This window comes from Lemur catta, chromosome 22 (assembly GCF_020740605.2).
Source record: "Lemur catta isolate mLemCat1 chromosome 22, mLemCat1.pri, whole genome shotgun sequence".
Classification (NCBI taxonomy): Eukaryota; Metazoa; Chordata; class Mammalia; order Primates; family Lemuridae; genus Lemur; species Lemur catta.
Window position 1 is genome coordinate 13,065,933 of NC_059149.1, and position 13,680 is coordinate 13,079,612.

Here is a 13,680-nt window from a genome sequence, read left to right on the forward strand (position 1 = left end):
TAGCCCAGGCAGGCATGGTTACATTATAAAAGCAGAATTCACTTCCCAAATGCAGGGATTTATGTGTGTCTCCTTTCTGGCTGAAATAAAGAGAAAAGAAATCTATTCTTCAAGGCTGCTTATTTCTGACTCATGAACATTTCCACAAGAGTCACCCGTGTGACTTATTTTTTATATATTTTGAATTTTTAAGTCCAGTTTGTTGTTACTGCTGATTCTTCAAGTTTTCACCACCAGCCTGTACCAAATGGAGATATTTCTACATCACAGTTTTTCTCTTGCAATGCAGAGTCCTGCGTGAGGCTGTCTTGAAATGCCTCATGTGTCCCACGCTGCTTTCACTGTCATGACCAACCCTGGACTAGAATCACACCACTCCTGGCTTATGTTTTCAAATTACAGAGCATATTTTCATGACTTTAAAAAACGTATTCTCAAATCAATTCAACAACATTCACTGAGAATCTGCCATGCGCAGGGGGGTGACTGGTGTACAACAATGGCACAGTGACACAGTTTAACATCATGGTACACAGAGCCTTCTGTCTCAGTCCTAAACCATTACCAAATATCAGGAAATAATTCTGCTGAGAGTTAGAGAACAGACTCAGATTTCAAAATTATTTCTCTCTCACTAATACTGTAATGAATAGAAATGTAAACCAAGAGATTCATTTCAGTTCCCCAAAGCTCCAGAAAACCAAAAGAAGTCTTTCTTCCATTCCAAAACTGCTCAGATGTGCTTAAGGACAGTATCCACTGCCCCACTGGTGACAGCGTAAAGGGTTCCAATTACAAAATTTTAATAACTTTATTCAATGAGTCATGAAGGGGAGAAATTATTCTCAGACAAAATGCCAAAAAATCCTACCCTAAAAGCCCCCCAAAACCAAACCCTAGTACTTGCTTTTGCATAATAGACACTTTTGAAAAAAAACCAAAGCTCAATATGATTCCTCGTTGCTAGTTATGTAAAATCCATATAATTATACTAATCATTTTATAAGTAGAATTAAATAACAAATAACCCAGCCCAGCGGGGATTGCCATTTTGGAGTATAGTATAAGGGTCCTTAGCACACAGAGGAAGCCAATTGAGCTCTTCCTTGCATTTCATTTCCTGTTTGATCTTACTAGATTGTTGCCATCAATTCAGTTAAATGATGCTTTATGTAGTTAAAATACAGCCAAAATACCATATTTCATGCAATAAAAGATATTTTTACACCATATAGCTACAGTTCTCGTACCAACCACCCAGAGGGAAAGACTTTAGTCCAAACTGGATCTATTTAAACAGATTGACAAAACCACTTAAGTTGCCAAAAGTACAGACTTTCTTTTCAAGAGTTTCCAACCACGCTGATTGCAAAAGGAAATTGTTCCTTCAACACATTCTCCAAATTAGAATAGAATAACTAGGAACATCTATTTATTGAAGAGCTTATCAAGCTGAGAAATGCTTTAAATAAAGAGCCAAAATAAGAAAGACTAGTTACAAGTTTAATTTTCAAGGTCTGATAAACTCCCCTGCTGAATATCAAAATTGAATAGTATGATAGTCTCAATTTATAAGTATCAAAAACTCTTCTTCCTAGGCCTTGCTAATTTCTTAAATCCCCCTGACACAGAACAAAGCACCAATCAATCTAACAGTTGTAGAAGTCCATACGCACACAGCACATTTCACATTAAACAGATGAAAACTAATCTGAGATCTTGCCTAGGGACTTGCTTTCAAACATTCTCATAATTAGTCACTTGCTATCAAATTTGAATTAAGGGCATCTATATATAGTTTCCTTACTCCATCACAGCAGACTTTGTATGAGAACTGAGGAGTTCGGAATAAAAGCCCCAAACAGCTGGAAATCATGCTTCAGACAGTTGTTGAAAGCATCAAAACAAGCTGAAAATAACCTCCTAGACCTCAGAAGCCAAGCAATTATTTTCCAACATTCAAAGCCAGCAGATTATCCTAAAACTAACACATATGTAGTATCTTTTAACACTCTTATGTCTATTGGGGGAAAGGAGATACCTCATGGACCCCAAACATATTACCAGCAAATACCATCCTGCTATCCAACTTAATACACCGTCCCTTAACGAGGGCAGAGGATGGAAGTAAACGTGATCTTCTGAAGTGAATATTGTCTTGGGTTAAAAACTAGTGAACAGAATATTTCAATGTACTTACATGAAGAAGTATTTGCTCCTTCTGTTGACACTGATATTCTAATGGGAGACTCTATAAAACATAAAAGTGGAATGAGGCTTTATTGAGTCATGCCACTTGGACTCTTAAATTAGAAATTTGCCAGGCTTGGTATCACCCAGAGAAAGAGGACTTGAACACAGTGCAGCAGAACAGCTGAAGCCTCTTTAGGTCAAAGGAAGGTACGTGCAATATTCAAAGACCAGAAAGGAGTATTTTTGTACTCTAGACCTGAAGCCTTTTGAAAGAGATGAAGATGGAGTCAGTCCGTCTGCAAAGATACCCCACACACCAATTGCTATATGAACTTTTGAGAAATACCACTCTACACAGAGCCACACTACAGGTGAGACAAATAATTCCTTCTTGATTTTAAGACACATAAAACCAAAAAGAAGAACCCCTATATTTAGAGAGAATGAAAGTCAACTTTCATGCATACAAAAAAAAAAAAAAAAAGAGTCAGAATATTTCCAGGCAGCTTGGATCTGCATAAACATCCTGACCAAACACAGCGTGGAATAAAGTCCATGCAAGCTCCACTGGAGCAATTACATTCGGATCAAACAAAACATGCTAATAAATAACCAATAGTTAGGGATGCATAGTAGTAGCAAGATTCTCTTAGGTAGCAAGGACAAAGGAAGGAAAACCAGTATTTAAGTATAGACAGAGCATAAAACATCTCACATGCAGAAAACAAAACAAAACAAAACAAAACCATGGGACCAATGGGTTTGCATTAGTAAGAAATAAGAGAAGTTTAGTATCAAAGAAGGATGAAAAGTCAAAGCCAGAAAGTTATCAAGATTTAAGTCACATATCAGGAAGTAATAGTTACAGTCAAGCTAAATTCCCAAGACAGGCACCATATAAATTTAAAAGCCCAGGTTTCCAATGGGGTCAGCTAATAAGTCCTTATACAGAAATGCCTAAATGAAAGGTGAAGAAATTCACAATATTCAACTATTTTTTTTCTTTTATTCTGTCTCCCTTTTCCTCCTTGCTTCCCATCTTTAACATGAGGGAAAATGATGTCTTGCCTCGTAAGTTTATTGTGATTATCAAATGCAATGTAAAAATATTTGTAAATAAAAAGGAACCATGTAAAACCAAGTTACTATTATACCTCTGAAATAGTTTTCAATCTCAGATCTCCAAAAATTTGCTTAAAAGATTAATTTTTAAAAGTTCTAAGGTTCTTATTAACTATAGAATAAGAGAAAAAGAAAAATCAAAAAAATAAATGTACAATAGATTGATTAAATTCATAGCTAGTGAAGAAATCAACAAAGTATGGTTGTACATGCATTCGTAGAGTTGAGTTCTAAGGAGCCAATATCTGCCCATACTATAACTGCTATCAGCAAATATTTTAGGCAAGTGAGAAATAAACAAAACCAAAATGCAACAGCATTTTAAAAAGTCAGGCCATAACTTTTTTTTTAAGCTTAATGATCCACAACTGGTCATTAGAAACCCCAAGGCCAGAGATTAGATACTGATCTATTATCCAGAAATATACTCTGATGAGTCAAAGAGCAGAGGCAGCTAAGAGAAGTACCTAGAAAGATATAAAAACTGAGCTTGTAACCCAGATTGTCTCCATTTGTCGCTTGTCTAATGTCACCAAGTTGTGTCTAGAAGTAGATTTCTTTCTCTCATGCGTGCTTCTCAAGCCCAAGTTCAGACGTACAGCAAGAGCCATCCTCCCTTAAGTAAAATCTAAAAGGTCAGAACAAAGTCGAGAAAAGTATTGAAGCAGAAACCAAGGACTGCTGAGATTTAGATGCAGAAAGGGTTTTGATTAGTACAAGGAGCAGCCAGCAGCTGTGTGTGTCATTCTGGTTAGTAGAATTTGCTGGGCTTATTTTCCTTACCTGAAGACACATAGGCTCTTTCAGTTGAGGCTGGCATGCCAGTGATGATCTCTGCAAAAAACAAAAGGTGATAGGATATTATGATGTACGATCAGGAGGCTGGGAGCTGGCACCGCAGCCTGCCTTCTAACTAAAAATGAGCATAAAGGAAGGAAGTATTGCAAGGGAGTGATGAAAGTCCAGGCGTTAGCCACACGGAGAGTGAGAAATGCTAAAAAAGACAGTCCAAACAAACAGTTCTTCTTTCTTGGGCAAAGAGCGTGAGATCAGCTGTGCTCGAATAATTAGGAAGAATTCACTCCTGCCACTCAGGTCAGTGGGCCAGAATCTAGGACAAAGAGACAGTGAGCTCCTCAGAAAGAAAAGTATTAATAAGGGAACCGAGGAAGTAGAAGCCGTAGGATCACAAAGCTGCCGTCAGAATTTTTTAAGTGATAGATCTTTGGAAAATGACATGTCTGTTCAAAAATAAAAGCGAGCAATATTTCTAGTTGGGATTAGTGAAAAACATCAAGTACTGGCGTGGAACTCTAATTAAAATTGTCGATGGTAAACAAGATAATTGCCCCGATCATAAGATAGGCATGTCAGTTACTCAGGGATCAAGGCAGGGCGTAAGATAAATAGGCAACTCCTACCACAAAGAAATGAAAGATGAACCTGCACACTGTGGACTCGTCATTATCATGAGAATTGTGATAGTCTTATTCAAACTTTGAACTTGCTTTCTTACTGCGTTTATGATGGAATACAGGGTGGTAGCCTTGTCTAACTAATTCTGTATTCAGTCCTCCTGAAAAGGACTTCAGTTTGTTAAAATCTAGTATTTTCAGTAAGGCGCAGTTTTAAGAAGCCTGGTAAGATGCAGAGATGCAATGACGGGTATCATTCAAATTTTATTGTATCTATAAGTCTTGCCAAATGACTTAATAGTTCACACTCCCTAACCAGGATAAAAAGATGATTTAAACCTACTGTGATACTATCTACTGTGCAAAAATGACTAGATCTAACTGAGAATCCTAACCAAGTCATATATGACTTATTTTAATGTTTGAATTAATACTCTGCTAATCATGGAGTTAGAAATGTCATCATCTTTAACACATTGACTCCCACACTAGAAAAAAAATTTCCCCAGGGGCCATGGTGTTTTATTAAAACAATATGATTCTTTCTAGTTTGTTATTTTGTATTGTTTTCTTCACATGAGTTATATGCAACGCAATCCACATTTTTAGAATTAAATTGTCAATATTCATTGTAACCTTAAGAACCTCAACAAGTAAGAATTTCACAAACCAACTGCAGGGCTTTGCTTCACAAGGCCCTGGGCTCAAAACTAGCCTGAGTTAAATACAACTCACACAGCAGTCAATGTGTTAAATACATACGACCATTTAGGGTTTCCATGATTGGATGAGTCTAGTAGGAAAGAGGAATCGGCAGTATTTCTTCAATTTCTGAAATTTCTCTAGAAACAAAAGGTTTCATGGAATTGAAAGGGAAAAAAAAAGATATTATACGAGATTCAGCAGGGATGTTTCAGAATAAGTATCAGGTTAAATATGAATCTATAAAGATCAGAAATATATCTTTAGTAAGACCAAATGTGTCTTTCTGGTGCAAATTAAAGGTGCATAATCCTCCCTAATCTAGGATTAGGAGGACAAACCATTCAAGTAGTTAAGATTGTTGTCAAGACATCAAAGTTGTCTACACCAGCTCTTACACCCACTACAAATGGGACAAAATGAAAGGACTTAGTACATGAGGACATGTGATATCCTTGGGACTTTCTCAAGCAGCAGGCACTAAAGGGGATATTGTGAGCTGGTGATATGGTGACAACCATTTCTAAAGCAGCTACAACTAGCTTTCTTGATTTGGGCTATAGAAAATGCAATTGTTCTTCTTTGGGAACATTTAATCTGATAGAAATTTTTTATCAAAGATTCACAGTGTTTGTCCTCCTCTAGGAATACCTGGAAGAAGATGAATGTTTTCAAGCAAAGGACCCTCATTAAGGGAGATCCTGCCTCATTCTGTCCTTCACGACTCACCAATGACATTATGACCAGATTGAAGTTGTAAACGCAAAGTACAGGAGAGCTGGGCAAGAGTCCCAAGCCCAACTCGGATATCAAGACTCCTTTCAAATTTATTTTTGACAAACCAAGTAGTTGTCCACTGTGACCTTCCAAGAAAAAAAAAAAAAAATCAGAGCTTTTCTATCTCCAGCAGAAAAGACCTCAGATTAGAGGAAAGGTTAACTGTAACATTTCCTTTTTTAATTGAATGTTACATAAAAATACCAGAACAGGAGGTTACTACAAAGATGCATCTATGCAGAGACAACTTAAAATAACCTCCCTTCCTAAAATTAGGTATTTATCCTGCAGACCTTAAAAATATCTTTAATGATTATGGTTTCAAATACAAATTTTCTGAATTAATCTTGGAGGAAATACAAGCTCAGAAGTTAATACAGATTTCTACGCCAAAGGAGTGTTCTTCGTTTTAAAATGAATCTTGTTAATAATAAAAGTTAATATTTTTATAATAATTAAAACCAGTTAGCAGGTATTTTTATGTGTGCTATGGTAGAATTTATAGATTTAGAAAACAACTTTTTATTATAAGTATGATGGAAAATAATTTTATGTAACACTTACAGACCTTTAAGAAACTATTAAGTGCTACGATCTCCTTGATGTTTATTTAAGCAACATATTTTCCCATAGTAATTTGGTATATTAAATTTGTTAATTTATAAAGGACATCCCTTCATTAGAGCAAATGAATGAGGATTTAGAATCATCAGGAATTGAAAACAGCTGAATTTATGCTGACCACACAAGCAAACATAAGGAACATTACTATATTTATAATGTTTGAATTGTTTTTTAATAAATTGGATGAATCTGATCTCAAGAAAAAGTTGCAGTGTCTGAAAAATATCTTCTGGAAAGGAATTTTTCTAATTATTATGAATGCAATGACTTGTTTGAGGTTTCATGATGAGCATAATAATTACTAAATATAACTATCTGGCAAAATACACATACATATAGCATATACAAATATACATATGATGTGTCTGTGTATATTTCAACTTGCACTTCTGTGACTCTTTTGCTAAAATCATAGGTCACTGTTATGCATACAAAAATTTTGATCAAGTGATTTTTGAAAGATTTAAAAAGTGGGGACATTTATTTATTAGACTGATAACGATGACTTCAGGAACATCTTTGAGTATCTGAATTCTTCTAGCTCATAATGAATGTTTACTCAAAGCGACTGAGAAATTTTAAAATTAATAAATAGCGTAGATACAGGATGGATACTATGCCTTAGAAAGACAATTCTACCCTATTTCACTCATACTGTTCTTGCTTATTAGTCTTCATGGGTATCCTACAAAATATAAACTACATGGTGACTGCTATACAAATTATAAAACATATTTTACATGCTTCTCAATATAACTATAGGCTAATCACCAATATCACAGCATTTCCAACAACATTGACAATTTGAGAGGGGAGTAATGCTAAGCCTGTTACCCACATGAGCCAGTATTTTAAAGCACCAATTGGTAACTTAATCAAAACTTATAAAAAATAGTGTTTTCCTGCTCATCTCAAATGAAACAGCTATTTTATTGCTATGAGCCCAACTGCTCCTATGGGATCTTGAATCTCACACAAATAATTTTTCTCCTGGTTAAAAAGAAAACTTAGGAGATGATTGATTACTTGTATATTCTCCTGTATTAATCTTTTAAACAAAAGCATTACTTAATTAATTTGAAACCGAAACAGGTCTATTATTCTCTTCCTTACTCTAATGCCCAGGAGTTTTCATAGAGCTTGTTAGCTAAGAATTAATTGCTAAATCAAGATTTCCTATATAAAGACCTAGCCAAATAAGCTAAAAATCAAAATGAACATATAGTATGTGAGGTGTGCAGGCATAGTGAATACAGTCTTTTCAATTTTCATATGTGAATTCACGAAAGGAATCACTCATAATTCATGACATATTAATTACTGCCTATGAGATCCGTCTTTATATGAAAACTCAACTACACTTTGTTAGCCTTCCATAGTCCCAGAAGTAATTAGCAGATTGCATAAGTTGACATATGACAAATTCTTTTTTCCAATTCCAAATAAAGTAGGGGTTGAAAGGCATTGGAAAAGGCAGAAAACATAAACATTTCTAAAATGTAGATTAACAAAATGATAGACTATGCATATATTCTTTTTTAAATGTTTGAAAATTGTGGAAGTACGGTCATTATTTTACTCAAGCACATAATGTTTCAAGAGAGATTTCTTAATTTTTTTAATATTTCATTTATAACTAGTTGCTAATCTAGGTAGATCTAAACAATTAGCTTATTGCAGAAGACTTTCATGACCTAACTTAATTTTATTCTAATAATTATTATAGCTGTCTTAATGGGATTAAACATAGTTCCAAAGATCAAGGTCATCGAGGAAAAATGAAAACAGCCTCTCAACAAATGTTTTCCCCAACCTCCTCATCTCTCTTGGAATCTTGTATCTAAATATATTCCAAACATCTTAGCATAAAAAAGCACCTGTGTGAGAATTTAAGTCAATCACAAGAAATCCTTTGTACAGAAAGAAATTAGGATAATTAGATTGTAGCAATGTACCAAGATTATTTATCAAGAAGACCTGTACAGAAATTCTCAAACCATAACAATGTACTTCTTAGGGAAATATTGGATAAGTGAGTGAGAGAACACAAAATAAATAAAATGACTAGTATTTCATAGAAAATATAAATTAAAATCTCACAGGGAGTTCTACGTAATGTAATGGTTTTGAAACATTCTCACTTCAAAGACTTTTTTTTCCCTAGGATGCCCAAGGAAACAAGAAATTCTTGAGAATTCCAGTCTCCATCAGCCCAAGTCAACAGTAAATATATATTTAGAAAGAGATGGATTAGTTGTGTGGCAGTCCATAACCACAGCAGAAAGTATCCTTTTTCTGTCTAAAAGAGTGTTTTCTGTGCAACCTTTGTTCAGATTTCTAGAGAAACAGGGATGTGACAACACAAAGGTGGTGCAACTGAGCCCCAGAGAGCTCAAGACCCAGTTGAAACTGCTCTGGGAACCAGCCTTGAATGGAATATAGCAAATTCACAGGCAGCTGTGGAAGAGGGTGAGGGATCTGGATGATTATACATTTTCCTTTCGGTATAACTAAGCCCTGAGGTGCAGGGAAGAAAGGGTGCACGACGCACTGGCCTTGTCAATCATGGTACCTGCCAAGCCACAAGCCCTGGTGGGCAGCGCTGCTCTGCCCACAGCCTGTGAGGACCAGGGGTGCTTCTGGGTAGCCATGTTTCTACCTTCACCCTGCCTGGTTGAGCCAATGGTGGGCATCTGACTGTAAGCAGATGATTTGTAAGTTCTCTAGCAGGTCTCTTGATGTGATACGGCACAATAACTCTGTTAATCAGGCTGGGTGAGGTGGCTCATGGCTGCAATCCTAGCACTTTGGGAGGCTGAGGCGGGAGGATTGCTGGAGGCTGGGAGTTTGAGACCAGTCTGAGCAAGAGAGAAACCTCATCTGTACAAAAATAGGAAAATTAGCCGGGCATGGTGGTGCGTGCCTGTACTCCCAGCTACTTGGGAGGCTGAGGCAGGAGGATCGCTTGAGCCCAGGAGTTGGAGGTTGCAGTGAGCGCTGATGACTCCACTGCAATCTACACTCTAGCCTGGGCCACAGAGTGAAACCCTATCTCCAAAACAAAACAAAACTGTGCTAATCAGCTTCTTGCTAAGAGGAATTTTAAACAGGTCAAAGTTTGGAATTATGAAGAAGCATCATAACTGACAGTGGGAGAAATGAGAAGTTGTAGGAAATAGTAAAAAAAAAAAAAAGTTAAGAAAGAATTTGAGGCACATTAAAGGTAGAAACACTAGCAGGAATAGACACAAACTCCCATTGTTTAAATTCTTAGAGATTCCCTGCGTACAATTCCATCTATTATAATGAAGTTCTAGTTCTTCCCCAAAGAATCCCTTTCTCCTCATGCCTCATACCAGCCCTTCAGCTTCTGTTCTTCACAAGCAAAAGAGTCTCCCTTAGACATCTGCAAACACACAGATGGAGAGTGAACCAGGCTCCCCTAGGAATGAAAGAAACCGGGGTTGAAGTCCCTTTTTGCTACTAAATATCTTTGTGATGCTGAATGAGTTTGTTTTCTATGCTAAAGCATCCAGGTCTTTTTGAATACAGTGAGAGGGCTGAATGAGGATGACCCATTCCTAACATTCCAAGAAGAAAATAAAAACAAGGCCGTCTAGCATCGTAAGTGAGATTCTTCATTGTCTTCCTTCTGATGTTTTGAATAAATCAGTAACAACTCACTCCTTTTGAAAGAATTTTAGTTACTTGTTTAAGAATGATGTACTTGCAATATTCCATGGACTTCTCTTTATTCTTGCCAGGTAAAAAGAAGAGTCATTATCAAAAACATCTTGACTTTCATTTCTCTGCACTATAACTGTCAATACTACATATTCAAATTTGAGCCACCAGACCAAGACTTGAATGAATTAATATGGAAAAATGAATTGGATGTCTCTCTTATGTGAGAAATGTGAAAAGCCGTATTATCAAACTTTCAGTATCCCAAAAATTAAGAAAAAAGGATCCCTATGGGGTTTTGCCAGACATAATATAATGGTAAAGAATTCACTGCTTAATCTTGTAAATCAGAAACCAGGCAGTAATCAACATACTACTACTGTCAACACTCAGTGAGACCATGACAACAACTCTAATTTTATTTTCCTGGGACTTTATACTATGCATAGCTACCCAAATCGAATCCAAGTGTCAAAATCATAATTCAACAGCATTAACCATGAGGTGACACATTGAACCAACCCAGCGACAAACAAAACAACCTTCAAAATATGGTATAGTAGAAGGTAAAGAATTACCCACTGAAATTAATGTTTAAATTTGTGTTTCATGTAGCATCCTATAAAATTCCATGTGGAATAAAGTAATACTAGCAAAATAATATTGCTTAACCTATGCTGATGAAAAAAATAAATTGATGTTATATTTACTCATATAAATTTTAAGTGGCTTTTAGATTTTAAGCTATAATAAACACAGCTCCTAATGGAAGCGACTTTTCATTGCTCTCCCCGACTCTCTGTGGAGGAAGATATTTAAAATGAAAGTAATAAACTTTGATTACACCGCTATAGCACAGGTCGTTGAGCAGTCCAGAGAGGGCTAGGCATTAACCTGGATCTTCCCAGCCTTATTTCATATTTTTATCTCACTCCCTTCTCTCTATCCTATTACATGACAGATGGATCAAGCAACAAAAACTGTATCAGTCTCCTGTGGAATTAATCCTTAAAGTCATGTTTGCTCTTCCTGTGCTAACCTGGCATTTTTACCTTATCCCTTAAAGAGATCATGTCCTTGCAATGCACACTCTTTTCTCATCTCCCAGCAAGCAGCAATGCAACTAGGCTTGGTTTTATAATAGATGACAGATTTTGCAAAGGCAGTAGTTAAGTGGCTTAAATTCAAAAAGGAAAAGAGGCACCAAACGTTTTGAAACAGCATCTGATTATTCCAAGAGATTTTAAACAAGCATTGTTAGGTCATCCTTAGCTCCTAGAGATGACTCCATCAAACTGGGGTATTATGAAGCAGACAGCCATCAGCTGTGGTTCTTTTACTTTCCCACAGTAAGTAGGTAGCACCTTCTACCTCTAAGTCGTTCATTCATTTGACAAATATTCCCTGGCACTATTCTGAAGAAAGCTGAAGCTAAAGCGATATGCATAGTAGGAAATTCACTGGCTCTAAGACTCTCTCTAATTTTAAAGTTAATAGGCCTAAAAAAAATTAAACTTTCTAATACCCGGAGCAAGATGTAATCATTTAACAACATATGTAGGAATAAAAATTGCAATACTGAGTCAGAACTGTATTTTGTATACATACACACAAATGTAATATACATATACTCATACATATATGTACATATACATATATGTAGACATATATTTTGTAAGTGTATATAAACATATGCTGTGTATATATATACATATCACTGTATTCTGTTGTCAACAGAGCCAAAGATTTGACTGCCCTTCCTGACCAACTTAAAGGGGGTGGCATAACCTCTTTCTTTTAGCAACCCATCCTGTCTCTGCTACTTGTGATCCTGCTCAAATCCTGTTTTAAAAATCTGTGCATATTTTGGGTCTATATCATCTCATGGAATGAAGGGCTTTACGGAAGAGACACAAGATACTTGAGATGTTTGGTTTTCTTTCCATGTCTGTACTTTGTTCACAACGAAATTTAACACACTAGTTATCACAAGTCTTACCGCACGTCTTGATCACTCCTCTTACAGACTGAGAAACAGAATGCAGTAGGACTCTCTTACCATTTGAGTCCACGATGGTGATATTGGCAGAGGCACTGTCATTTCCCAACTTGCTGATCACTTTGCACATATACTCTCCCGAATCAGCAAGGGATGCTCTGTTGATGCGAAGTTCTGACTTCCTGAAAGATCAGGACCAAAGTGGTGTAAGTATAGCTCACAGAAACCCGATAAATACCAAAATGTATTTTTCTACAGTGTCAGAGTTCTCAAACTCTCTCTCCCCACCGTACACATATGTTAAAACACAACTTGCTATGACATCAATTTGAAGGCATGATTTGGCCCACAGTAAAACTGGGATGTGTGGCATTTAAGCTATACCATGGATGTCATTTTAATTTTGCCACACAAATCAGGAATTTAAAGAAGGTCTTCTCTAATTTTTCTTTTTACTCCTCTACTACCACCACTAACCACATTATACCTTAGATTTTTAAACCCCATTGGTAAATTTTCTTTCCTCTCTCTATCTAAATCACTGGCCACTAGGGTTTGAGAAGAGAAAAAAGTATAAAATCATTTCTTACAAATCTGGTAAGGACAGGCACTTAATGAAGGTTAGAATAGATAAAAATACTTTGCACTTCTCAGTAGAGTAACATCAAGAATAATGTTAATCTTGAATGAAGAGGATTTATCATTTCCAAAAGGAAGGGAATTTTTCTTTCCTTAAGATTGTCATTACTAGGAACACAGTACCACGTGAAAAGTTCTTAATACTGGAATAAAAATCCATACAACAATATCATGTACTTTTGTACAACTCTGAAATCAATAGTCACCAATTTTTTGAACGTGGGCAGCACTGTGATTTGCATTTGTCTGTGTTTTACTATTGCACATAGCCTGTAATTTCAGTAGTCTGCAGAACATAAAAACTCAGTAAAATTGGGATTGGTTCAGAGTTTACTACAGGCTTTCTAAAGAATACTTCTAAAGCTCGCCATGGGGGCACACACCTGCAGTCGCAGCTACTCAGGAGGCTGAGACAGGAGGATCGCCTGAGCCCAAGAATTCAAGGCTGATTACACTATAATCACACCAGTGAATAACCACCGCACTCCAGCCTGGGCAACACAGTGAGATCCTATCTCTTTAAAA

At 36.3% G+C, this 13,680-nt stretch overlaps 1 protein-coding gene across 6 annotated transcripts in view; it reads right to left on the reverse strand.

The window, feature by feature from the left end:
• The window catches only part of NRG1 (neuregulin 1), a 976,611-nt gene that overhangs the window by 140,890 nt on the left and 822,041 nt on the right, over positions 1 to 13,680 (reverse strand). For 5 of the 6 annotated variants that reach the window (XM_045535443.1, XM_045535444.1, XM_045535445.1 and 2 more), the window contains exons 3-5: positions 12,577 to 12,698; positions 4,099 to 4,149; positions 2,201 to 2,251 (exon numbers count right to left, since the gene is read on the reverse strand). In XM_045535443.1, coding sequence (XP_045391399.1) covers positions 2,201 to 2,251; positions 4,099 to 4,149; positions 12,577 to 12,698 — 224 coding nt within the window. The remainder of the gene's footprint in view (positions 1 to 2,200; positions 2,252 to 4,098; positions 4,150 to 12,576; positions 12,699 to 13,680) is intronic. The other variant, XM_045535450.1, reaches the window with a different exon arrangement.